The 25,094-nt window shown below is 39.8% G+C and overlaps 1 protein-coding gene across 1 annotated transcript in view; it reads right to left on the bottom strand.

The window, feature by feature from the left end:
• Positions 1-708: 708 nt before the first annotated feature.
• Positions 709-25,094, bottom strand: part of SPECC1L (sperm antigen with calponin homology and coiled-coil domains 1 like) — a 63,771-nt gene continuing 39,385 nt past the window's right edge. The window contains exons 12-16 of the mRNA XM_033075659.1: positions 23,760-23,916; positions 19,085-19,187; positions 10,245-10,361; positions 9,678-9,737; positions 709-7,844 (exon numbers count right to left, since the gene is read on the bottom strand). Of these exons, the coding sequence (XP_032931550.1) occupies positions 7,755-7,844; positions 9,678-9,737; positions 10,245-10,361; positions 19,085-19,187; positions 23,760-23,916 (527 nt within the window). The 3' untranslated portion in view covers positions 709-7,754. The remainder of the gene's footprint in view (positions 7,845-9,677; positions 9,738-10,244; positions 10,362-19,084; positions 19,188-23,759; positions 23,917-25,094) is intronic.

The following is a 25,094-nucleotide window of genomic DNA, read 5'->3' as shown; positions in this document are numbered from 1 at the left end:
AAAATCTCAAAAAAAAAAAAAAAAGGTAGAATTAAAGTACCTACACTAGCCAGTGTCTTTCAGAACAGTCTTTACAATAATTAGGAACTCAGTCCAAACCTCTGGATCCAGTTTATTCCAGAGTATTTGAAATTAAAGCTCCAAACCAGCATTTGAAAACAGTTACAATCCAGGACAATTTAAGACCAAACCAGATTTAAGGTGTTGTAAGCTTTACTTTCACATGGAAAAATTATGTTTAGGCTTCTGCTTTAAATAGCCTGAACAGTTCTAGAGATAAAGTCCCCAACCTCTCTCCAGCCCAACTCCTTTAGAGATAGAGAGTGAGCACACAATGGCCTTACTTGGGTTTGGCTAAGTAATTCTAGTCCTGCAATGCATTGCAGAAGTTGCCCAAACTGAACCTATTCTCTGCAATTTCCCTCTCTAGAACAATGCAGGCTAAGCAGATGCCTTGAACACGTCCCTCTTATCTGGGGTATTCACTGTCTTATCACTTAAAACCCTTTGGGGTGGATCCTGCAGAGGCTGCTGGTATCCCAAGAGAGATCTGATTTCCAAAGAAATTCTCAGGTTGTGTGCACACAAGCCCTTGGCACACACTCCTCACCTCCACCATTGCCTCTGCAACACTCCTGAAAAAGCAGTGCCAGAAGCAGCATGAGCACAGCCCCTTGTGCAGCCCTCACCCAAGAAAACAAACACACATTCTGCTATTTGCAACCTTTATTTCATGAATAATTAAGAAGAAAACATGGCAACATTGGCAAATTGAAGGCATACATACTAAATACTCATACAGAATACATTATGGAGAAAGTAAATGCCCAGGTCTTTAGTGGTCCTTGCAAACTGAAAGCATATTGGGTCCTCCAAAAGGTTTAGCTTAACATAGGCTTGCTGACTTCTCAAGTTCCAACCATTACCAACTTGTGCCTTTCAAACCAGAAACAGGGTGAAATACAATTGGAATACTCATTCAATTTTTCCTCAAAAAGCTCTATTTCTCCACTCTAACCAGAAGCAACCAAAATGTTTTTTCCCCCTTGCCATGTAAATATATACACTAATACACCAGCCTAAGTATTCAAGACACAAGCCCTTGCTGAAACACATTCCACATTCCTCAGAACAGGAGTACAGATGTGTACACACACACTTCTACATCTGCATGTGGGTACATCTGTACATTTATGCAAAGCCTCTCTCCATGTAAGATGTGTGTAAACTATTCAAAAGGGTTCTGGAAAAAAAACAAAGTACTTGCACTTGTTTAGAAGAATTTCTAAAGCCATACACAGACTGACATACAACAGCTGTGTTTCAAGGAAGAGTAAAACCAATACAAACCAGAAAAGCTGGATGGATGAGAAGAGCTTTTAGAATCACTGGCTTTTGTATCATTTTTAAAGGCCATGGAAAGTGAGCTTTAAATTAGCTATTCAGGGGATATCATTACTGGCTGCAGTGTCATCTCAAACAAGGTTAGTCCTTATCCAGTATAGTGCTGTGTCACACTGAGGCATCAGTAAAAGTCTGTTCTTTCACCAAGTCCAAAATTCATCACACTTCTGTCAGTTCTGCCTCACACCTGAACAGGAAGCACCCTCACCCAAGAGGTGGAGGGTACCAATTAATGCCCTTCTGGGTTTGATCAGCAGTTGTCCAGTATTAAATGGGATCACTGATTTATTTCAGATACACTGAACAACTCTTGATCATTACTGACCTAAAGTGAACTTAACAGTCTGGAGGCAAACTAGTCTGTGCCTTGTTTAGTAGTGTTATACTTTCTTCCCACTAGATAATATACAGAAAAATCACATTTCTGTTCAAAAAAACCCTTCAGATACATATAAAAGTGCTACTTATAGACAGAAAAATTAACCTTACAATACACAGAAAACCAAAGTTTCTATCAAACTGAAATGTTGTAAGTTACAAGGATTAATTACTTGAGAATGTTACATGTATTTGTGCCCTCCTAGCTGAACTGATTTCCAAATAACCATCCTAACTGAACATATGCAAAAACTGGAAACCATTAAAAACCTCCAGAGAAATTTCAACAATGGAACAACCTTCCCCACCCCCCCAAAAATACAAAAAACCCAAACCAAACAACAACAAAAACCCCACAAAACACCCTCCCAAAAAAAACCAAAACAAAAAAACAAACCCAAAACAACAACAACAACAACAAAAAAGAAGAGCCCCTTTCTCCCCATTTGTTGAAAGAGCTCAGAATGAAAAATGGACAATTCCATTATTGCAAGTGCAGTCCACAGCCAGAACAGGCCAGTGATGAGCTGTGGAACTGGGACTGCCAATGGCTCCTGTGCAGCAGGAAATGTCTGCTGGGCTCCCTCACTACCACATAAATACACCACTCACATGCAATTAAAATAATACACGGACCACTAGGGAGAAAATGCACATCACACATTGCTGTGCTGGGGCAGAGCAGGTTCCAAGCCTTGACTTCCCCAAGCAACTTCCTCATATTCTAGAACTATGCAAAATACAAAAGCCTTAGAAAAGTGCAACAAAACTAGCTTTATGACATTTTCCTTTCCATTTCCATAAATACAATCTCATAAAAATATTAAACAGAAGTATACTTCCTAGTGGAGACCTAACAGGCCACATTTCAGCTTTCAGTAAATGATTTTGCCTAAACTGAAACCCCCTGAAAATAGGGGATTAAAATGAAAGCAGCTTAATTGCATCAGGCTGCTGTAATATTCTGCCAGAAGTTTGCCCTACTGCTCTGCATCCCCAAGTCCTGCTGGGACTGATGGGAGCTTTCTGTGCAACTCTGTGGCCTTTGGGGAAGGAATAGTCCAAGCAAAAGCTAATGTCATGTGGTGTTCATAGGTTTTACTGAAGTTTCATTGGGAGGAAATAATTTTAATATCATAGAATTAATTAGCCCAAGGAGATCAGGGCAGTGGCTTTGTCAAAACGAGTTCAAGGGTGTGGCATCCAAACAACTGGCAAGTGTAGCAAAATAATAAAGAAAAAAAGACTTGTATCAATTAACAGAAACCAGAACTGCACAAACCTCGACCTTTTAAGTTATTTAGCATTAATTATCCACAGCATACTTGCTACATATTTCAGATGCTTAACATCTTGGGTTAGATAATTATAGAGTGCACTACAAGACTGATTCTAAAATCAGGGAACACAACAGAAGAACCTTAGCTGAAGGAGGGACACAGCAAGCCACACAGTAATTTAAAACCCATCCAGCCACTCTCCTGTGAAAGCAGAAACACAATTAAAGATACCTTGCTAAATAGGGACAATTAAATGTATTAAGAGATGTCTGTGTTTTGCCAGCCAACACACACTAACTTGGGAAAGCACCACGGCATGTCCAGCACTTGTGGCTGACAAAGACACTTTAACAGCACTTCTCACCAAGGAATTTCTCAAACTGGCTAATATTAGCTCAAAGAAAGGGATACACTAATGGTAGCTTAAAGAAAGGAACTGCAGAAATAGAGTTCAACAGAACTTAAAAATCAAACAGAAATAAATATTTACCAAGTCTAGGGAAGGACCACAAACAAACTCTACAGCTAACTCAGTCCATGCATGACCATGACTATTTTAAGGTCTTCTTTCTAGACCACTTCAGCACAACCCACAATAGGCAAAAAGTAGCATGAAGATGTACAACTGGATTCCTTCCCAGAAGGAGCTTAGGAGCTCCTCTTGGGGCTGTGTTAGCTGTAAGAGGTAAACAAGGAGTGAAGTCAGCACAGGAGTCACAGAACAGTTTAAAGGTGTAACTGCATCACTTCAGCCTTTGGAAGGGACTGTCACACACCACTGAACAGCAGGCAGGGTCCCAAGCCCAGGCACAGGCAGGAAGAAAAACACCCACAAGTTCTCCAAATCTCCAGCTTCCCAAATAATCTTGGGTAAAACTAGGCTGGAATAGAAATTGTGCCCTGGGCCAAATATGTACAGAAATAGAATGGAGTGAAAGTAATCTTCTGGAAATGCAAAAGAACCCAAATGTCTGGAGTGTTGCAACTGAAAAAATAAGAACTTAACACTGAGATCAGTAAGAGAAATGAGACTCCAATGTCACAGCTGCACAATTCACAAGGCAGATCCTCAGCAGCTCAAACCACTGTACTGCACCATGAAGAGGGGTCCAATTTCTTTCTCCTCATGCACCTAAAACCAGAGCACCACTGCTGCCAGGGACACTAACAGGAGTTTACACCAATAAATTAAAGCAGAGTTAATTTAGCTCTGGCAAATTAAGGGCCTTCTAAGACATGATGATGGACTTTACAGAAAAACACAAACAGTGGAAATATTTCATAAAATTGGAGACAAAAATTGTAAGAAACATTATATGTAACTTGCAAAACATGTTTTATGCAAAAGAGACAAAAATCTACCTTTAAATCAGAATATGTAATAATTATGGACTATATTCTGGATAAACCATCCACAAACACAAATTTAAAAGTGAAAATTTCACTCAGTTTTTCAGAGGCATGGAAATAAGACTTTTTTGTGAGGGGCAGAGAATCACACTGGAGACCCTAAATTAGTGTTTCTATTTAAACAGACAGCCAAATCAAACTGGATTAAACAAAACCAAGTGAAAACCAAACCAAGTGTAACACCTATGGAAGTGTTTCCAGAGGATGGCACAGCTGTACCTGCATCAGGATGTCCCACAGCTCCCTTCTGCTGCCCACCCCACAGCTGGCCATGAGTCACCCTGATGTTCTAGAGCACAGGCACTTGCAAGGCACATAGTAAAATAGAAATGGATGACAACATATTTTCAGTACATTCAGAAATATCTTCTGGATTAAAAGGAAAATAAATCAGCATAAACTTGCACTTCACATGAACAAAAAACCAGGTTGTTTCAGGATTAACTATGAAAGAAACCAAACACAACAGTGCATTTATTCCACATCCAGAAGGGCTACTGCTGTTTTTCTTCTTGAACAACTGAATGTGGTTTGCACCTTCAGAAAAGAACACATTGCAGAGTGCAGCAGGGCATTGTGTTTGCTTTAGATCTTCCATTGCTTCATTCCTTCCACTCAGCAGCTGTGCAGCACCTCACCACAAAGGCTCAGATACATCAGGACACAAAAACCTCTTCATGAAGCCCAGGGTTCTTGGGCTGGATTCACAGAGTTTTATCAGACAGATCACACCAAGAAGAAGTTTACAAAGCTCTGAAGTTCGTAACAAGATCCTTACTACAATTACTGCTAGCTTTTCTCTCTTCCTTTCTGAAGACCAGCAGCTCATGTGTTTAACAGAAAGGATGTGGCAAATGTGATTTCTCCTTTGACAAATGGCTACACTCTCAAGGTTATTGCATTTAAGGACTCCTGACAACATTCCAGGTAAATGAAGATGACCATTGAATAGAAAAAAAAAATTACCTCACCAAAACAGGTCATGAGTGAATTTAGATCCAGAAATGCTATCCTTTTCATTAGAAAAATAATTTTTTTAACTCTAAGGCAATGAATAAGACAATCATAGATAAGGATATCTGTTCATAGGATAAACAGAAGGGTTTTTTAAACACTGCTTGGTAAAATCTGGAATTTAATAATAGGAGATAGAAAGGAAGACAGCAGTAATGTATTCCCACTAAGAGTATTCTTATTGAAAGTAATGAAGTAAAAAAATTGAAGAAATATAGAGGAGAGGAAAATGTATTTCAGACTTTTATTAAAATCTGTTAATGAAGATCTTTCCCTTGAAACCTCTCTTGCAACAATTGTCTTTAGATTACACTGGCTCTTCAAATGCACCAATTAATAATCTGAAGCTCGCTACTTCTAATTCTAAGAGCTGCAAGAATGGTTGAGACAATGCTGCTCTGAAAACTTCTCCAAGGGCCCTCAGCACAGCTTAAGTAGTTATTTTGCAAAGTTCCATCATTCTCACAGGCACATATCAGTGTAAATGTGTAAATGCTAGAGACATGCTGAATTATTACTCTTCACATGGGCTATGTTCTTCAGATGATAAGGTTTGGGATTTGGCAATACTTTAGAGTTAAATCTGTGCTTTTATACCATGAAGAAGTTTCACAGATGTCAAGCACAGTTGCATTCACTGGGTTAACATCTATGACATTCAAACTGTCCTTAACAGTCGTAAGAGCACCATAGAACAGATTTATTTTCTTTACAGTGGGGTTACTGCTGAAAGAGCCTGTGCTTATAAATAGCAGCTGTTACAGAATCACTGCTCAAGTCGGCTTCTGCTTAATATTAATGAGATGCTCCGTGGCTGAACTGCTGGTAAGTGTTCAGAAAAGCAAGAGGCAGAAGCACTGAGGGAGTGAAGCCTCCCCTCGATTTGACAAACAAGATTACAACACACAGCTCGTGACAAATGGAGCCATGAAAGCCTTGGGAGCCATTAACATTCCACAGCAGGCCTGAAGTGCCAGCACGTATCAACTCAATGATCGCTAAGGCACTTAAACTCTTCTGCCCAAGAGCTGCTAAATGAATTCAGGTACATTTTCAGGGAAAAATAAAAGAAGTTGAGCAGACTAAAGTTTCTCAATTCCTTCCTTGTGACAGTGAGTCATTTCCACGCAATACTTGAGACTGCTGGGCGTACACACATTACATCAGTTCCTCCATAGTCCTTCCCAGAGAACATCTCACCTTCTGTCACTCAGATGAGGATGTGCAAGACCAATGGAAAACACACAGAAAACATGGCAAAGCTGGATTTTGAGACAAACTACTTCATTATTACATCTTATTAAGAGTATCTTCTCTGCAGAAGAAATGCTATCCCAGTTCCAAACTTCTACCACACATACCCACGACGTGTGCTCATATTGCTGTAGAGGAAAGCCAGGGGTGGCTGCATGTGCTGCACAGGCAAAGGAGGAAGGGAGCAAAGAACAAGCCAGACAAGGGGTGATCACTGATTCATTTCTGTTAGAGTGGAAGCACAGGGACTTTGCACAGATTCCTTGAAGTGTAGCGTACCCTGAAAGCCAGGAGCTCCATGTGCTAGTCTTTACAATCCATAAGATAAAGATGAAAGCCACATCACTGTGACAGAGGTAGGCTTATAATGAAGCTTTAGAATGAAGTCTTCTTCTGTGCCAGATTTTTCGAGGTATCAAGAGCACTTTTCCCCTCAATTTGTCATGGAATCAAAGCTTGTTTTCCTGGAATATTGTGCACATTTTAAAGGATGGAAAATAGCTGTATAGGCAATAACTAAGTTACCATTAAGAACTCTACTGTATTGGACTACCATATGCTGTGGGTAGAATATTCAGAGATTCAGGATGCTACAGAAAGTTCAGTAATATGATGCCATGTAATCCTTTTCCTTCTCAAAGCTTTATCTGTACATTCAGTCTCCTATATGCCAGAGGAAGCATTCACCTCACTCTCCCAGCAAAGAAAGTTTCAGGAAGTCTGACTGGAGAGGCAGCACAGAAGTAGTTCAGGCTCTTTAAGCTACATAATTAATCTGAATAGCTTAATAACTTGGGTTATTCCAAGCACTGTGGCAACAAGTTCTTGCTTTTAAACAGTTGTTTCCATGCTTAGTAGCTGAAGCATCTGAGGCAATCCAAGATAGTGTCACTGAAGTTTGAGGGGACTCAAATGTTGCCAGTTTTCAGTGAAATGGGGATTAGCATTTCAGTAAGTTTTCCATCTGGTAGCTCGTATTGGTTGTATCCCATGGATCTGTCAAACGATTAGGGTTCAGGTTTCAAAGTATTTGTAAATGGCTGTAACATACAGCATGACATTCTGCCAGTCCGGACGCTCGGTTCGCACCATTTCATTGATGTCCTGTCACAGAAAACAGATTGGTCAAAATCAGCAATGAAAACCCTGAGAGCAATGGGGCAGTGTTTTCACACATTCCTGGGAATGGTAAATCTGTCAAGTTTCCACAATTTAAAGTACTGCTGAAGAAAGCTCTGTTTTGTTCCATATATCTTGGTATTACTTACAAAATGTAATGAATAGCATATCTGTAGATAATTCTTTTGTTGATTTAAGATTGAAATGCCTGATGCCTGTGCACGCTCAAGCTGTCCCCCACTGAGCACAGCTGGTACAATAGTCAGACTTTAGTGTTCACATAACCCTGCACCAGCCTTGCAAATCAGCACAACCTACCCAGGAACTGTGAGCCACGGAATCAAGGCCCAGGTATTCATTAAAGTTCAAAACTCCCATTCAGTAAGCATCAATAAATAATTGACTCCCCTCTACCCTCTTCAGCACATATACAAAGCAAAACAGTGATGTAGCTCCTAGTAATTCCTGTTTACTGTAAGGCTCTGTTTGAAAGCTTTGGATGCAGGAATCTCCTGAATTCAAAAAAGAAGTTTTGAGTTCTTTCAGCTGAACACCTTCAGAGAATGAATAACTTCTACTTTCATTCCATACAGCAGGTTTCAAACCCTTCTTAACCCCTCACTCATGTAAATATGGATGAGGAAAAAATCCCCAAACCTACACATCACACACAGCGTGCAGGTAGGTATGTAAACAGATAGTAACTTCTCAAGATGGATACAACTTGCACTTAGACTGAATTCCATTCAATTTGCCTGTTCAGAGTATCTGTAATGAATACATCACAAAAAGGAAGGGCAGACAGCAACCATTTGGACTAAGTTTGAATTATGCAAGAATTTCTGCAGTTATTTTCCACGATCTCATTCTTACATCAGCACTTGGTAAGAAACTTCCACATCTCAAATCAGTGCCAAAGACAAAGTATGAAAGCCCAGGAGTTGCACTGCCATTGTCAGCAAACACAATGCTATGGGGGTAAAAACACTGATAAGGATCAAGGAAAGTGTTATTTTTAAAAACTCTGTTGTACTGTTAGTTGCTAACTATGGCAGCTTTGTTAGAATTTAGGTTGCAAAAGTATCACTTAATCTCATTTCTGATAATGGCCAGTTCAGCTGAGTTTTTGTGATCACTCACAAAGGTTTGCAACACTCCCAATTCCACATCTTCAGAAATACTCCTGTTCTAGTAAACATTCTACTATTGAAAGCTAATTCTTTTACTCTAAAATTTGTGTAAGATGACTTTTAAACAATCACTGAAAAAACCTTGCAACTATTTGCAATGATAACAAATTAAAACTTGAGGCAAATCTCAACTCTCACACTACACTGAGAAAAAGGAACAAATTACATTGCTTGCTTTGTGGCTCCCAAGTTCAAAAAATCCCAAATAATTTAGAAGTAGGTCAGAGACAGAACAGATTTAATGGGTTCTGGAAAATTGTATTCTCAAATTATCCTCAAATTCATTGCCATTACTAGTATTTTTTTTGATATTATTGTATTCTCAAATTATTCTCAAATTAATTGCCATTACTAATATTTATTTTGATATTATTATGTTCTCAAATTATTCTCAAATTCATTGCCATTATTAATATTTATTTTGATATTGGGAGGTAAGTGTTGGTGAATCTTTCTTTTAGAGATTAACCAGTCTGTATTTCAGTCATTATTTGGTGCAATAACCACTAGCTGAGCTCATCTGCTGCTATTTTTAAGTATAAACATCCAAATCCTTTGAGATTACAAATAGAGTAATTTTGATTTTTATAATGGGTCATAACTCATTCAATATGTATTTAAATCTTACCAGAGTAGATTTGATGCCAACACTTTCAGCTGCCTGAAAAGCCAAAGTGAAATTTCTTCTCTGCATGAGATATGAAAACATGTTAGAAAACCAGCAAATACTATTTCAAACATAAAATGGTCCTAAGAATGATCATAATAATGCTACTACTTTTGCTTCAAGTGGAGTCTATAATTTGATTACGGTAATTTAAAAGAACCATAGGAATGAATGTGTTTTAATGTCATCCAAAAATTTATAAAAATTTTTATTAATTGCCTGTTCAGAAGATAATGCTGAATATCATTGTCAGTGAAGAACAACTGAGTTATAAAATACTAAAGAAGAGATTATTTATTTTCTAAAAAGCATTAAAAAAACTCTTCATGCATTAATGAAATAATCTTTTGTTTTTAGATCATTAATTGTAGATCCTGGCAGTAGGTAGGGACTGTGGCAGACCAGAATACACAAAGATGATTTGTATTAAAACTGGGGTTTTTAGAATTCAAATTAGTTCAGTGATCATTATTAACTCAAATTAACTAAAGCACTGCAATTCTGGGAAGGGGATTTTTAATGCCTTACCTTGTCCTGGCTGTTCAGTTCTTGGTAGGGAATATGGGCTGGGAGGTAAGTGTGGAGAACTGCACAGAAAGCCAGGCCATCATTCCAGCTGCTGCTGAAGTTTGTGATGTCAATATTCTTGAAGGAAAACAAATAAAAGCAGTATTAAAATTGTAACCTAACAATTATTACATGCTACCAATTCATCAATACTTTTTAACACCTTATAAGAAATTGGCAAAGAAAGTGGACAGCCCAATATCAAAGTACTGTGGTAAGAACTGCACTACTAACAGAGGAAAACAAAACAACATAGAGATAAGAAAATCAGTTATTTTGTATCTTAATTTCAGGTAATATTGAGTCCTCCCTCAAAAAACAAGTGCAGAATGTGTGCTTGGTGTGTGTTAAAAGCTATAAAATGTTGTGCTAGAGAAGATAATGGATTTGGTGCAACTCAACACCCCAAGAGAGAAAAGCAAACAAGTCCAAGACATGTACCCCCAGTCCCTGATCACAAAATGTGCTCCTATCTCCACTCATATTCATTCTATTTTCTGTTTCTATTACATTCATACCCAGACACAATTTCTAAATGATGAGGAAAAGCATTTTCTCTTCTAGACAAACCATTTCTCTATAGAAACTGATGTGAACAAGATCACAAACAAAAGTTAACTTTCATTTGGAAACAAAGATGTTCCAGCAGATTTAGTGCTGACAGTAGCAGAGAATCTTTGGGATTGAAGCTGAAATTGAAAACTGCTGTCTTGCACTCTTGATCTTTTAGTTCCCGTAGGAAACTCAGTGGCACTGGTAAATGCATCTCCTGAGACTGTATAAATTATTGTGGAGTCAGCCCAGTCCAAAAGAGTTATGAACAAGATGCCTCAGTGACCTTTTAAATGACTGTATATTTGGCTGTTGGCAGTCAAACACTGTTAGAGAGGCTAAGTGGATAGCAGTCAGTTTAAACTTTAATTAGGAAACAACCAGTAACAACAATATATCATATGTCTTTTACACTTCCAAGGAGAAATATAAATATGCTTTAATATCTAGCTCAACTGGGCTCAAGCAGAAGCTTACAGAGTTTTCAAGATTTAAAACCTCCTGTGACAGAAGTGCAGGATCACAATCACCTGAGCCAACATTTCACCTGACAGCAATTTAGCCATCATCACCATCAGCTGTGTTGGACAAGACACTAAAACTGGTTATTCCTAAGGCAGAAAACTCCACCCAGAGCCAATGTGCTGTGCCAGGCAGTCCAGGGCACTTGGACTTCAAACGAACAACAGCCACAATCTCCTCTGACAGAGGGAAAAAACAAAACTCTGGGCAATTTCTAGAAGAATGTGAGGGAAATCTTGGTTTCCTGCTGAGCTCCAGCACTGCAGCAGTGGCTCTGGTGGCAGTGTACGTGCTGGGGCTCACAGTGCCCGCGGAAACGGCGCCGCAGACCCCCGGGCTGTGGGAACTGCTCTGCACTCTGCTTCCTCCACACTCTGCTGGGAAAATCCAAAAGCATGAAGGGAGAAAAAAAAAAAGCTGTCTCTTTTCTCCTCAAGAGAGACAGGAAATTGGATTTAAATTAATGCCTGGTTAAAACTTTCTAAATGTTACTTAAATGAAGGAGACATATGCAATGTATAGTATGAGGTTTTAAGGGATAAAAATGTCAGATTGTTAAAACCAGCAAAATTCTACATGTGTCCATTTACAGAAGTCACTTTTTGGAAAGTTCTTTCCTCCTAGCCTGTACCCAATAAGGCCTCAGGTTCACATGTGTGTCAGTAAGATGGATAAAGGTAGGGAAGAGGTTGTGTGGCAAGCTGGCTGCAATAACCAGGTGGGAGTGACCATGTTTGCTTTGCAATAGATCCACTGAGGGAGAAAAACTCCAACCTGCTTTTCACCAATGTTCTCCCTTTTTCTCTGAGATGACCAAGTCATGTGGGAAGGGGAGGAGATGTACACTGGCATTGCCACAGTGAAATTACAACAAGCAAAAATCACCTTCCCTTAAACATTACAATTGTACAAATAAAAACTTTAACTATTAGTGAGTGTCCACAGAATGCTGAATTTTTAATAGAAACACTGGGGGAAAAAGGGCCACTTAAAGTGGACTGAGAAGTTTGGTTGGTTCTCCAACAAAACCAAACTCAGAGTACCTTATTTTTCTAAATCATCTTGTAGGGTCCAGCTTTTATTATTAAGACAACAAGCAGAAAACAAACCCATCATCCAAGAATTTTAATGTATCCAGAGAAGCTGAATTAAATACAACGGAAGGAAACAATTAAAAGGGACTGGTTTCTGTTTCCAATTGCTCTAAGCATTATGAATTATTATTACCTCTCAGACTAAAAGAAGTATAATATTGGTCAGATAGTAAAAACAAATCTAGAAATGGGACCGATTGTCATTTAAACTGAAAATTTAATTTTTCATGTACAGCTTTGAGCACATAACTGGCACATTTAAATGCAGCAAATTTTATTTCCTAAATGCTTTTAACTACTTGTGGTTTTTTTGAAAAAGCTTGGTCAGTATAATGAAATCAATCTTGCATTAAGCTCTTATTTCTCAAAGAATTGATGGTAAACAGAACATCAGCCTAAAATCTCTGACATAATTTCTTCTTTGTTACTGCTTTTATTAAGTAATTGGCTCTATTAAGAGAATTCTGCTGGAATCTAATCTAGAATTATTCTTCAAGACATTTCAGACCACAAAGTATTAAAGCAACTGAAGGACATACTTTCAGATAAATTGTCAAATGAGGAATAAGCTTTTCTGGAGATAAATGAGCTAGAAGTGGATTTATCATCCCTTGTCTATTAATGATTAATAGCTAGGATGGGAGTGAACCACCTCTAGTATTTGGGGTAGATGGTTTTTTAAAAGGCAATTCTAACAAAAGTTAAGCAACAGACCATTGTCATAAAAAGATCTGTGGAAGACACTTTCCAACCAGGAGTAAACAACAGAATTAAAAATTTGTAAGAGTTTCTGGAGACAGAACCTAAAAATATAAAGTGACAAATAGATGGTAATAGAAAACCTAGTATATCCACAACCAAGAAGCATTTCAAGCATGACTCCAGCCCCTATTGAACTGGAACCTGCAGAGTAAGAGCAGTCACCACAAAATCAGATTGCCTTGAGCTCATATAGAAAAAAAAAGACTAAAACCAGTATTCTCCATGAAACTTTCTACACTGCTTAACAGACTAGGCTCTGTGTAACATCAATCTAAGACCTCTGCAAACCTATGGCTTTTCTAAAATTCACCATTTTCAACTGGTTTTAACCAGCATATTGCTAATTTAAATTTTTTTTCCTATTGCTTTTTGCAATAACTCTAAATTAATAGAGGGTCTTCTAAAGTCAGTGAAAATACTTCTAAAAAAAAACAAACCAAGAAACAGATGTTAAGTATTATAAACCAGTAACTCCTTACATTTTTTATCTCCCCCAGAAAACTTCCACAGCTAAAAAACTCCACAGACATCAAGAAACCCAAGTAAGAAACCCATGGCTTCTAACTTGCAGATACAAGTTAAGAACAAAGTAATTTTAACCACTTTTTTAGACATATCCCCCCCTTCAATATCCCTGAACTAGGGACACCAGAACCCCAGCAGAGGAGCATCCTGCACAGCAGCTATTTCTCCAGCCCTTGCTCTGCACAAGTAGAGATTCCCATCTCCAAACTTGGTTTGGCTCTCAAGAGTCAGGACATGAAGAAAAGAAAAACATGTGTCTATGTCTCTGTTGTATTAGTTAATTAAATAAGTGGGTTGAGAAAGCAAAACCATCAATAATGATTCTGTGCTATAATATATTAAATCCTTAAAACAAGATTAGAAGTTAAAGTGTACAGACCTTGGCAGGCTTCTTCCCATGGCAGAAAATTACTAGTAAAATGCTTTTAAAAGCTTTCAAAGATACATCCACAAAAGAAAAGAGTATTCATTAAAGAAGATTACAAAGGTAAACTACAACAGAACTGCCATCCACACCCTGCTGAATCAGGATTCACTGACTCTCAAATCATGGAACAAAGCCATGGCTGTCTACTTCTGGCAGTAGGTGAGAACACAAAAATATTTCTAGAATAGACCTAGCAGCAGTCCCAGCTCCTGCCTCTTCAATCCCAGCTTCTGGAAAGGCAAATATAGTCCATTAAAACCCTTAAACACTGACTAGTTTCTTTCCATACCAAACACATGTTATTTTTCAGTTTGGGCACAAAGAAGAACATAAAAGAAGGAGTCATTCTCACAAAATCCAGTAATAGCTTCAGACATTAATGCACTTAGAGGTACAGACAGCTTCATAATTTATTTTAAATTTTGTCATAATTAAGTCTAACAAGTTGACATTTTTCTTGTATCAGAATCCAATCCAAACACAAAAAGGAAGCATGTCCTTCCATAACTCAAGGATTTTGTCTAAAGCATCAGTTTAATCCAAGGAGAGAAGTGTTTTGGCACCCTGACTACTCTGATGAATCAACCAGACAGCACAAAATGCACATTTTGGAGTCAGTGTATGAACACAGGCTTACATAAGCACAGTCATGTCCTTTTCTTGTGCATTTTTAGGATCAATATAGTACTTTGAATAGAATATGACCTAGCTTAGTGTTGATAAGTTTAAATAAAAGGCAACCTGAACCATTTTTTACTTCTAGTTTTGTTATTCTACATTTATTGCTCAAGCATAAATGAAAGCATGCTTGATTTTAAGGTGCATTGAGCAGGGGATTCAATTTTTTGTAAGACATGTAGCTTTGATCTGTACAGGAGGTAAAACTCAGGTCTTTGCAGCAAAAGTCTTTCCAGAAAGCAGCACTGCATGAAATAGAGGACAGGTACTACAGGGCTACACTAAGTGTATCTGTACCTAGGAAGTGTGTAAAGCTTAAAGAAAGTTTAAAAAAACAATTAGCCTACTCTTGTTGCTATTTTGTGACAATTGCTTTTTTGGTGTCAGGCTTCTGGAAGTGAATTATCTCTCAGAATGTTGACAAAAATGGAAAATAAATTGAAATACTGGTGGAGATAAGAATGGGTAAGGATGTGTGTATCCTGTTTGTTGCTCCTCTTTTAACATGAAACATGCATGCTCACATCCTTTCTGGGACTTTTATTAGCTGTGTACTCAAAATGAAAGTAGCTGTGTTCCAGTCAGGGTAAATGCACCAGAACAGCTGGATGGGATTACTTTATGCTTTGAAGATATCTGGAATTTATGACAGTTTTATGACACTGCACATATTTTTGAGGAGCCAGGAGGATTCTCTCCTCTGAAAAATGCAGTACTTGGCTCTGTGCTGTGCAGCAGTGTCAGATCCTGAGCAAAGCTTACACACAATGAAATTTCAAGTATTTTGTGCCTGTTGATCTGAAAACTACAGGTGATTTGCTCCTCTTTTATCTAAGTGCTTATCTTGAGAGCAGCTCCCTTCTCATGGCTTGGAGATCTGTTCAGCCCAGAACACAATGCAGCTCAGGGACTTGGTGTGTGCAATTGTGTCAAGACTGAACAGGCTCTGGGTGGAAGTTAATACAGAACCTGCCTCTGCCAGTCCTGCACTGACCTTCTGCAGAGCACCACTCTCCAAACCTAAGCTCCAAGGAGAAATCCTGCCTGCAAACAACATTCAGGCAGCACCTTAAAAGCTACAATATACTAAGAGATGAAGTAATTCAGGTTTTTACCCCAGTAATTTCTCTTATTTTCATTGGCTGTATCAATCTGATTTTTTTACTGAGGTCTTGAAAAAATCACTTCGAACACAGTTAAATATTAACAACTACATTTAAAGGTGACTATTTATTCCCCTCCAAATTTGCTTAACTAAATCAAGAAAAGTGTACAATGAAATAATTTACAGGGTTTTTAAACGGGGGTTATTCCCCTATAATGGACTGAAATTAAGAGCTTCACCACACTATCATCTTTGAATTATTTAGCATTCACTAAGTTTCAAGCTCCTAAAGCAAAAATAAGTACTGAAGACTTTTAATCAAAGGCTAGAAAGCAATTTTCTAGAAGGGATAGGAAAACAGGAGTTATTTCTCTTCCTTTTCACAAAAAACCCCATACCAGTTGTACCAGACAATTCTGTGGTGCTGTATTCCACACAAGTACCTTGTGAGTAAAGAAAACCTTCTCTCTTTGAAACAGGACATACTTTGGTGCGTTTTGTTGGTTTTATTTCTTCTTTAGTATTTTATCCTGGTTTATCCTGTTGCTAAGGATAAACCAACTCCACCACACCTGGTGTTTAACAGGCTGAACCACTGGCAGCTCACCTATAACTCTGTACACCTTCAAAAACATTCTAGAAATTAGGATTTGTCTCTGGTTACTTGTGTGATTACTATTTGTAGTATTTATTAGCTACTCTCCACTGCCCAGTGCAAAATATAATGCCAGAGATGAAAGGCAAGATGAAGGAGCAAACACATCTCTCTTAGAAATGGAGCTTTAACTCAAGGTGCATGGATCCACCTTCCCTGGGAAGCACCAACAGCTGAAATAATTTTCTATAAATACCTTACATGCATTTATGCATAAAGACCTGCAGCTGTGAGACATCATCTCCAGGTGACAGGGAGAAAACAAGACCAAAAAAGTGATTACTGTTGGCAGTGGATGAAGAAAACACATCTTGAAAAATACAGGCTTACAGGGTTTTACCTAAGTATTGGTAGTTTAATATGAATAGGAGAAAATTAAGATAATAATTATTCTGAAACAAAAGGCTTCTAATCCTTTCTTTCCTTTTGCTTGTTTCCAAATGAAGGTCACAATCTTCCAGGTCATTTTAGAACTTATTACAGACTCCATTTGCAAGTATCTTCCCTTTAGCCTGCCATATTTACAGCTAATATTGGCCAAATTGATAATATTGGATAGAAATTGGTCACTGGATAGAAGGTGACCTACTGTTCAAGGCTGGGATGTTCAGGACTTGTGTTCTGTGAGGGTCCTGCAGCAGCTCAGAGACAGGAGGGCTGGGCAGGCAGCTGTACCTGCAGCTCAGAAAGCTTGTGCTGGCTCTCACCCAGGTGCTAAAGCAAACAAAACCAACAGTGGTACAGAGGAAAAGTAGATATTCTGATGATAAGAAATGCTGGGGAGAAAAGGGAACTGTGGCAGTGAGACACCAGGAAGAGCTGGAGGTAAAGAGAATATCCTGTCCATGGCTGGATGACAGGGAAGGAGAAGAGCTGAGTACTTCAGTAGGACTGAATGAGGAAAATGTTCATTACCCTGATGCTTGTTTACTGTTTGTCAGTTTGGAACACAAACAGTTTAAAAAAAAAAATTAAAATGAAGCAGAGTTTCACTGAAAATAAAAGAAGAAAAAGATCCTTATCTGTTATTGATAACATTGAGATGCCAGAAATCTGGATAAGCACTGCTCACAATGAATACAGTGCTGTATGTTTAAAACATTAGAACACCACCAACACTGTGTTCAACCTGAACTGAATTTCAGGGGATGCTGAAAATAATCAAATTCTGTACAACAAAGAGATGAAAAATGAGTGTGCCTAAAGCAAAAGCCATTCTTCTCTCAGAACTACTTAATATAACCTCCTGATACTATCTTAGAGGTTCAATGAAGGCATTGCAGTGCCTCTGCAGATGCTCTGTGCTCTCTCAGCACCATGCTGCAGGTTCTGAAGCAAGTACAGATAGTCTCAAAATCTATCCTTTCACCAGGGTTTATAAAACTCAAGGAAGCAGCAATCTGTAGAATCAGAAGCATACTCCTGAATGTGCACACAACTACAGAGTGAAAGTTTGGAATAATTTCTATCACTTTTCCTAACCAGATTAACGAAGCTGTCAAATTCATCTTTCATTCCAAGACAATATGGGAAAATATTTTTGCACTTAGTTTGAGGATTTATAAAGAAGTGTAACATCCTGCCTTTTTTAAAACGTGGGGAAGGAGAAAGGCTCTTTCCACAAAGCTGCTTATCCTCAGAAATAGCACAGTTGAGTATCAGACGTGCTACAGGAAGAGGGGGAGGGCTTATATCACAGCCTGTCCATTGTGCTGAAGGAGGACTTTTCCTATGGATGGGCCACCATCCTGTTATGTGGCTCTCAACTTCCTCCTGCATTGTGAGGCTCAAGTCATGGAAAGAGTAAAGTTCTTAAACTGAGGATTGTGTTGGGAACTCCAAACACTTTCAATACAAGTTAACCAAACAAATACATCATGGTCAGACTATTAACATCCTGGTTTAGTTTGCTGAAGCCACTATTCTTTTGAAAAAATAATGTAATCAGGAGAACTCTGGACAGTTATCTTGTTAGTTCTTTTGGCTTCTGATAATATTTGGACCAAGTGAAAAAAAAAAGTCTGCAACCACAGTGGAAAGCAAAGTTCAAAACGCAAGACAATGCCACCTTCACAAAACAAACTGTCCCTAAGAGGCTAAATGGGAGTGCATTAAAGATCCAAAGAAAACCCTATAATTGCCTATAAAAAATAAATCTCTGAAATCTGAGAAGTGGTACTCTAGCTGCATTTGGGAAACATTAATTTAAACATTGAATTGATAAAGTTTCAGCTCCAGTTTCAAAAGTGCAACCTGTGAAATGCTGATTCCCTCCTGGATGGGAGGGCAGCTGCCCCCTTAAAAAAGCTGTGGAGCAAAGTGACAGAGCAGCACTGGGAGCACAAGTTCCAAGAGGAGGGTACAGGACATGCCAGGGCACTCAGAATATGCAGTCAGGTGTGGAGCAGCCTGGCCTGTGCCATGGGCAGGCTCCACTGCCTGGCAGCCACTGAGCACAGCCTTAGCCAGCTCTGCAGGTACCTGGTAGCCCTCTGTTTTCTTCTGGCACCACTTCAGCAGGGCGTTCCTCTTGGAGCCTCCATATTCTCTTGCCAGGGCAGACAAGGGATCCTTCCTCTCTTCCCTAGGAACAAGGCCAGAAGAGTTTATAACACAACAGAAATAGGTATTTATAAAGGCTTACATAGAAGGACAAATTCTTGGCACACTGGAAGTAGCAGGATACAGCTCTTCTGACTGAAAAACAGAACACACAGGAATACCTGCAAAAGACTTGAGTTAGTTTGGAGTAATTACAGCACTTCTGACTAAAAAACAGAACACAAAGGAATACCTGCAAAAGACTTTTGAGTTAGTTTGGAGTAATTCTTTCATTAGCAAATCATCCTTGTTTTTCCTTTAAGCGTTTTTTAACTAGATCTTTCCATCTCAATGATATTTCTTTCTAAGGGTTTGAAAAATCAAACTCTCTATATAATAAGTTCCAGCCTGAACCATTAAGCTAACTCAAGTGACTTTATTTCGTATTTAGAAAGAAAATAAACTGATGCTATCTCTTTTGCATCTCGTGGCTGATTACAAATGTCACCTTGAAACAACAAGTTTGCATATGAGCAGCACAGTGCTATTAACAGAACATTTGCCTGAGACCTGGAGCTCTCAAAAAAGAAGGGGGAGATCTATGTAGGCTGATCTGCCATTTGATGAATTAGCACAATAAAAGCAGTCAATTTCAATTCCAGTTTGTCAAGCTATCTTAAGTAATTTTTTCCTTAAGAAAAGACTGGGGAAGAAAAGAACAACCTAAGTTGGCCATTTTTTTCATGAGCCTTACATTACAAGCATCTCTTTACCAGGCTTCAGAAATGAATTCTTACATTTAAAAATATATATATTATAGGGGTTAATAATTTTTTAGTGGCCTGGTTACATGATTCAAATTTCTATAGATATTATATAAACAGTCTTTGACAAAAAGAGCAAATACTACACCATTATAGATATTAGTTACCACACATGAAGTGTGCCAGCAAGTGTTCTTGGTTTTAATAATCTCCACTAGGAAAATTAAAATAAGATAGCTACCAGTGAACTGCAAAGACTTCCCCATCTGCCATTTTTAAAGAGTCCTATCAGATGTAAGCAAACTTTTCACAACATTCACAGAGATAATAACCTAAGTTACTCTTTCTGAATATTTCCCAAAAGACCTAGGGATTGTATACATTCACTCTCAAATCTTCAACTCACTGTTCTTTACAGCCCATATGGGGACTGGAAAGAGGGATGGAATGTGGAAATACATAATATCAGTGGATTTTCTGCTGCAAAGTTACAGGTAGCAATTCTCCAGCTCCTGCTAAGGGAAAAGAAAGCATCCATGGAATGTGGATTTCTTCTGTGTGTGCTATAAACAGAACACCAGAGACTCTTCCATGTATCAGCATCTCTTGGTCAATGCATAGAAGAGAATGTGGTCCAACAGACAAGGAAATGTTTTAAGGCACTGATCTTAAATACATATACTGCAATTTGCTTGGCCAGTCTTCACTGACACATGGATGGGCAGGATCTCAAAGTTACTTAGAGATAACAGTTGAAATATCCATGAAAATTTATGCCCAGCAGGACAGTAAACACAAAACAGTAACTGCTATCTTTGATGCTGAGCCTTCAAATCTAACTGCTCATCTTGATTTAACATGACAAGGAAGTCAATAATTGTGTATTTTAAATTTGAAATAAATTATCTGTACCTGAACTTCATAGGGACCACACAGCCAGAATGATGCTTCAAGAAATTCTGTACTTCAGTTCTTAAATCAGTACAAATATCAACAACTTACACTGGTGTATTTTTTCCTTTGGTGATTGAAACAAGTAACAATGGGATTGCATATTCAATCTATAATGAGGGTTACACAACAGCATGAAAACTGAAGAACAGAGATCCGGGGCAACAATAGAACTCAAATAAAAATATCCCTGTCTCTTTACACTAAACATACTGTTTAGCCATGAGGGAGCTGTACAGCCCATTCTCAAATTCCAGCAAGAGCACATGGTTTATATCAGGTTCTCACAGTTATGAAAACACTGCTGAAGAAAATAAATTAGCATTAAGTTGTATGGAGACAATGAGAAATGGCTTGACATACAAATCTTACATGTTCACATATTAGGTCGACTGCATTCCAAATCAAAGAGCTAACAAAGTTTCAACCAGAACAGGGAACTGAAAACTGCAAGTATTTATTCTAGTGAACAAGACCAATAATTTTTTATCTTTCAACAACTTTCAGAAAAAGGTAGAGGAAAACAGAAATCTGCTCATGTAACAAACTGAACTCCAGCAGCAACACTCAGAGTGGCTCCAAAGGCCACTCTCATCACCACACCCCCAGTGCTGCACAGCTCATTCAGTCTTTTGCAGGAGTGAGCATTGCAGGCAGTGGTTGGGCAGCACAGTAATGATCTCATAATTACAACTGTACAGTTTCACCCTGGAATGTCACACTATTTACTCCAGTCTGCAGACTGACACCAATACAACTCAATGTTACCAGTTCATAGTTCATACACAGGTGGTTTAGGGGTTTTTAAAAAAACTTATTTCTGGATGTACTCAGTTTAAATTTAGGTGCTAACATACACATTAATTGCTGGTAGTAAAGTAGCCACAATTAAACTCAGTTTAATTTCTGCACAATAAAAGGAGGGTAGCACTGAGACCTGTCTCAGCTGATTTCAGGAAAATCACTCTCAAAAGCAGCCACAGCTGAGAATACCTCAGAATTTTATACATATTGCAAGTGTCTCTGAATATTAAGGGTTTAATACTTAATACAAAAGCTTTGTCAGGAAGCTCTGTGAGAAAATGGTCTTGACAAAGTTATTTAACCTTTGCCTGCCAATTTCCCAATCTATGAAGCAGAGCTGAGGACATACTTCACTTGGATAACATGAGGATTAACTACTTTGAACTCCTCTGACTGATAGCACAACAGAGAGGAAAAGTTTTAAATTTAACACAGACTTACAGTAGTTTCACGAATACAAGCCGCACGGATTATAAGCCGCACCCCCGGTGCCTCGACAATGTTGCTGTCTTTGTCAATAGATAGGCCGCACCCCGAATATTAGCCGCACTTTCGTTCGTCGCGAGAATCCGTGCGCAGCTTTCACAAATTGGCCAATTAGTAACAGGATCGCGGCATAGCGGGCTTTACTGGCTCGGGGCGGGGCCAGGCAGGCTCGGCCCGCTCATGGTTGCCGACGGGGCCGGGTGGCCCAGCTCAGCGCCACGGCTCGGCGGGGCTGGCCGGGTGGTGCTGCTGCTGCCGCCGCCGCCGCCGGGCTCGCTGGCCCCCCTCTCCCGTCAGCACCGCCCCGCTGCCGCGTTCGCTCGCCCGGCTGGCAGGGCTGCCGCCGCCGGGCTCGCCGTCCGCCCCGCTGCCGCTTTCGCTCGCCCCGCGCCGCGCCTCGCGAGCGCCGCGCCCGCCCCGCGGCGCTTTCGCGGCTCGCGGCGGCGCTTTCGCGGCTCGCGGCTCGCGGCGGCGCTTTCGCGGCTCGCGGTTCGCGGCTCGCGGCGGCGCTTTCGCGGCTCGCGGTTCGCGGCTCGCGGCGGCGCTTTCGCGGCTCGCGGTTCGCGGCGGCGCTTTCGCGAGCGGCGCCGCTTTCGCTCGCCCCGCCGGCAGGGCTGCCGCCGCCGCCACCACGCTCGCCGGCCGCCCCCTCCCGTCTGCACCGCCGCCGCGTTTCCTCGCCCTGGCCGGCACTGCAGGCCCCCGCACCGCCGGGCTCCCCCACGCTGCTGGCCCCGATTATGCTGGGCTTCCCCCGCTGCCAGGCAGCCCCACCCGCCGGCCTTCCTGCTTCTGCCATGCTCCCCTGCACTGCTAGCCCCAGTTCTCCCGGGCTCCCCCGCCCTGCTGGCTCAGGCTCTGCTGCCCGCCCCCGACACTGCTGGCCCCGCCTCTGCCAGGCTTTCCCACCTCTGCCGGGGCCGGCCGGGCTCCAGCTTGGCTTGGGGCTGCCGCGGGCTCTCACTTCCGTGTTGGCAGCTTTTAGAATTTTGTTAATAGATTAGCCGCCCCGGAATATTAGCCGCACTTCCGGGTTTCCACCAAAATTTTGGTCAAATTGGTGCGGCTTGTATTCGTGAAATTACTGTATCTTTTGTCTTACTAATCAAAGGAGGTTGTCTGGCCATTTGTTGCTCAGACTTGCACTATGACCCCATCTGTGGGACAAAAAAAAGCCCATTCACTCATGGTTATTAAAGACTTGCCAGTGTCTGGGATTAAGACCTGGACATGCTGCTTTTTGTCTTCAACTGGGATTACAGAAATTAAGGTTTATCATGTTCTCCCTGGGTCCAAGGCAGTCTGCATGATCTGCTCCACGTGCTGCAAGCTCACTTCCTGAATTTGGCTTGGCGGTATTTTGAATTGGTATTATTATTTAGTGACATGACTTATAAAGTTCTGGTATTACCTCATAAGATCTAAAAAGCTTAACTTTTAGTCTAACTTTTAAAACAAGTGCTGAGCTGCAGAAAAGCCTTTCTGAAGCTCTTCCAGATTACTGAACATCATCACTGTGTGGGGCCTGCAGTCTCAGCACCAGTGTTATACACTAGAGGTACAGCTGTAGACAGACAACTGAGGAATTAACCCCAACAAAGGATTTTTACCTTATTCTGCTCCTGGTTGTAGGAGTGACTGATGCTGTAGGAGAAGATGAGAGGGACAGCTGTGGTGAGGTGGTGCCCATGGCCATGAGAGATGCTGGGGATGCTCCATCAGGGGCACTGATGTCCCGCTTGATTTCTTCACTACTTCTTCGAGACACTGAGGGGGGAATTGCCCATGCATTTATCATTTGCAAACATAAAGAGTTTCAAACTTGCTCTCAGACAAGCACTATTTCAGAAACCATGCACAGAAACCTATATTTAATAGTAGGTGTAAACATTCTTCTTGATACTTTCCACTTTGGAAATATGAAGGATTTAGACTGCACTAGAAACATTTATGATCAAACCTGTATTTTGAAGCAAAGAAAGTTTGATGGATGTATCTTAATGGAATATCATTACTTTCATTTGAAGGATTTCCTAAATGAGAAGGAATTTTAACATCAAAGCATCTCTTTTCCTCTAGTCCATACAGTTACGCTGCGAAGCTTCAAGTAATTAAGGGAAGAGAAAACCAAATCAGTTTAGAGATGACAGCTGTCTAATTTCCATTTAATTTTAATGAAGAATTGGCATGTACGTGATGCTCTGGACATTAATTAAATATCATCAACAAGAATATCAAACATTGACCTGAGACCAGTCAGCCACATTCCACAGAGTTTGCTTCATTTTATCAAAGGAAATGATTTTTTTTTCAAATGAAAGCACAAGCACTGTATTCCATAAAACCAAATTTGGAATTGGTACATATTCTCTACATGGAAGAATTTCCAGTTAAAAGTATGAGGTTTGCCTTTATACTTAAATAGTCACCATTTTTCATGTTTGTGCAAATCTAAGATTTAACTCCCTACATAAATCAGGGATTTATTTTCTAATGACCTGGGGGCAAGTACATTAATTTACAAATACCAGACTCAAGAAGGTTGGGTTCTTAAGACAAACAAATCTATCTAAAACTTGCAAGCATTTACTCACATATAGGGGTTTAAAAAAAAAATCTAAAATCAATTCTGCCTAGATTATACAAAGCATCATTTTCACAGTATCACACTATTTGTGCTATAATTCATAAAGATTTGTTTTTAGAAGCCCCTGCTGATACTGAGAGATCAGTAAATACAACTTGATAATAAACTAACACTCTGCAAAAACTTGTATTTAGCAAGTCTGGGGTTTTTTTAATGCAAAGTTAACATCAAATGTCCAGCAACTACCATCAGCAATAGTGAAGAATATCTGTGGGTTCTACCAGTCACAAAGCAGACCTGTAAGTATGTAGCTGAAATGAGAGTTGCTAATTTTCCTGCTCACCAAAGAGCTGTGGCA

This window comes from Catharus ustulatus, chromosome 18, assembly GCF_009819885.2.
Source record: "Catharus ustulatus isolate bCatUst1 chromosome 18, bCatUst1.pri.v2, whole genome shotgun sequence".
NCBI lineage: Eukaryota > Metazoa > Chordata > Aves > Passeriformes > Turdidae > Catharus > Catharus ustulatus.
The sequence above is the reverse complement of the archived record's forward strand: the minus strand, read 5'-3'. Positions and strand labels throughout refer to the sequence as shown.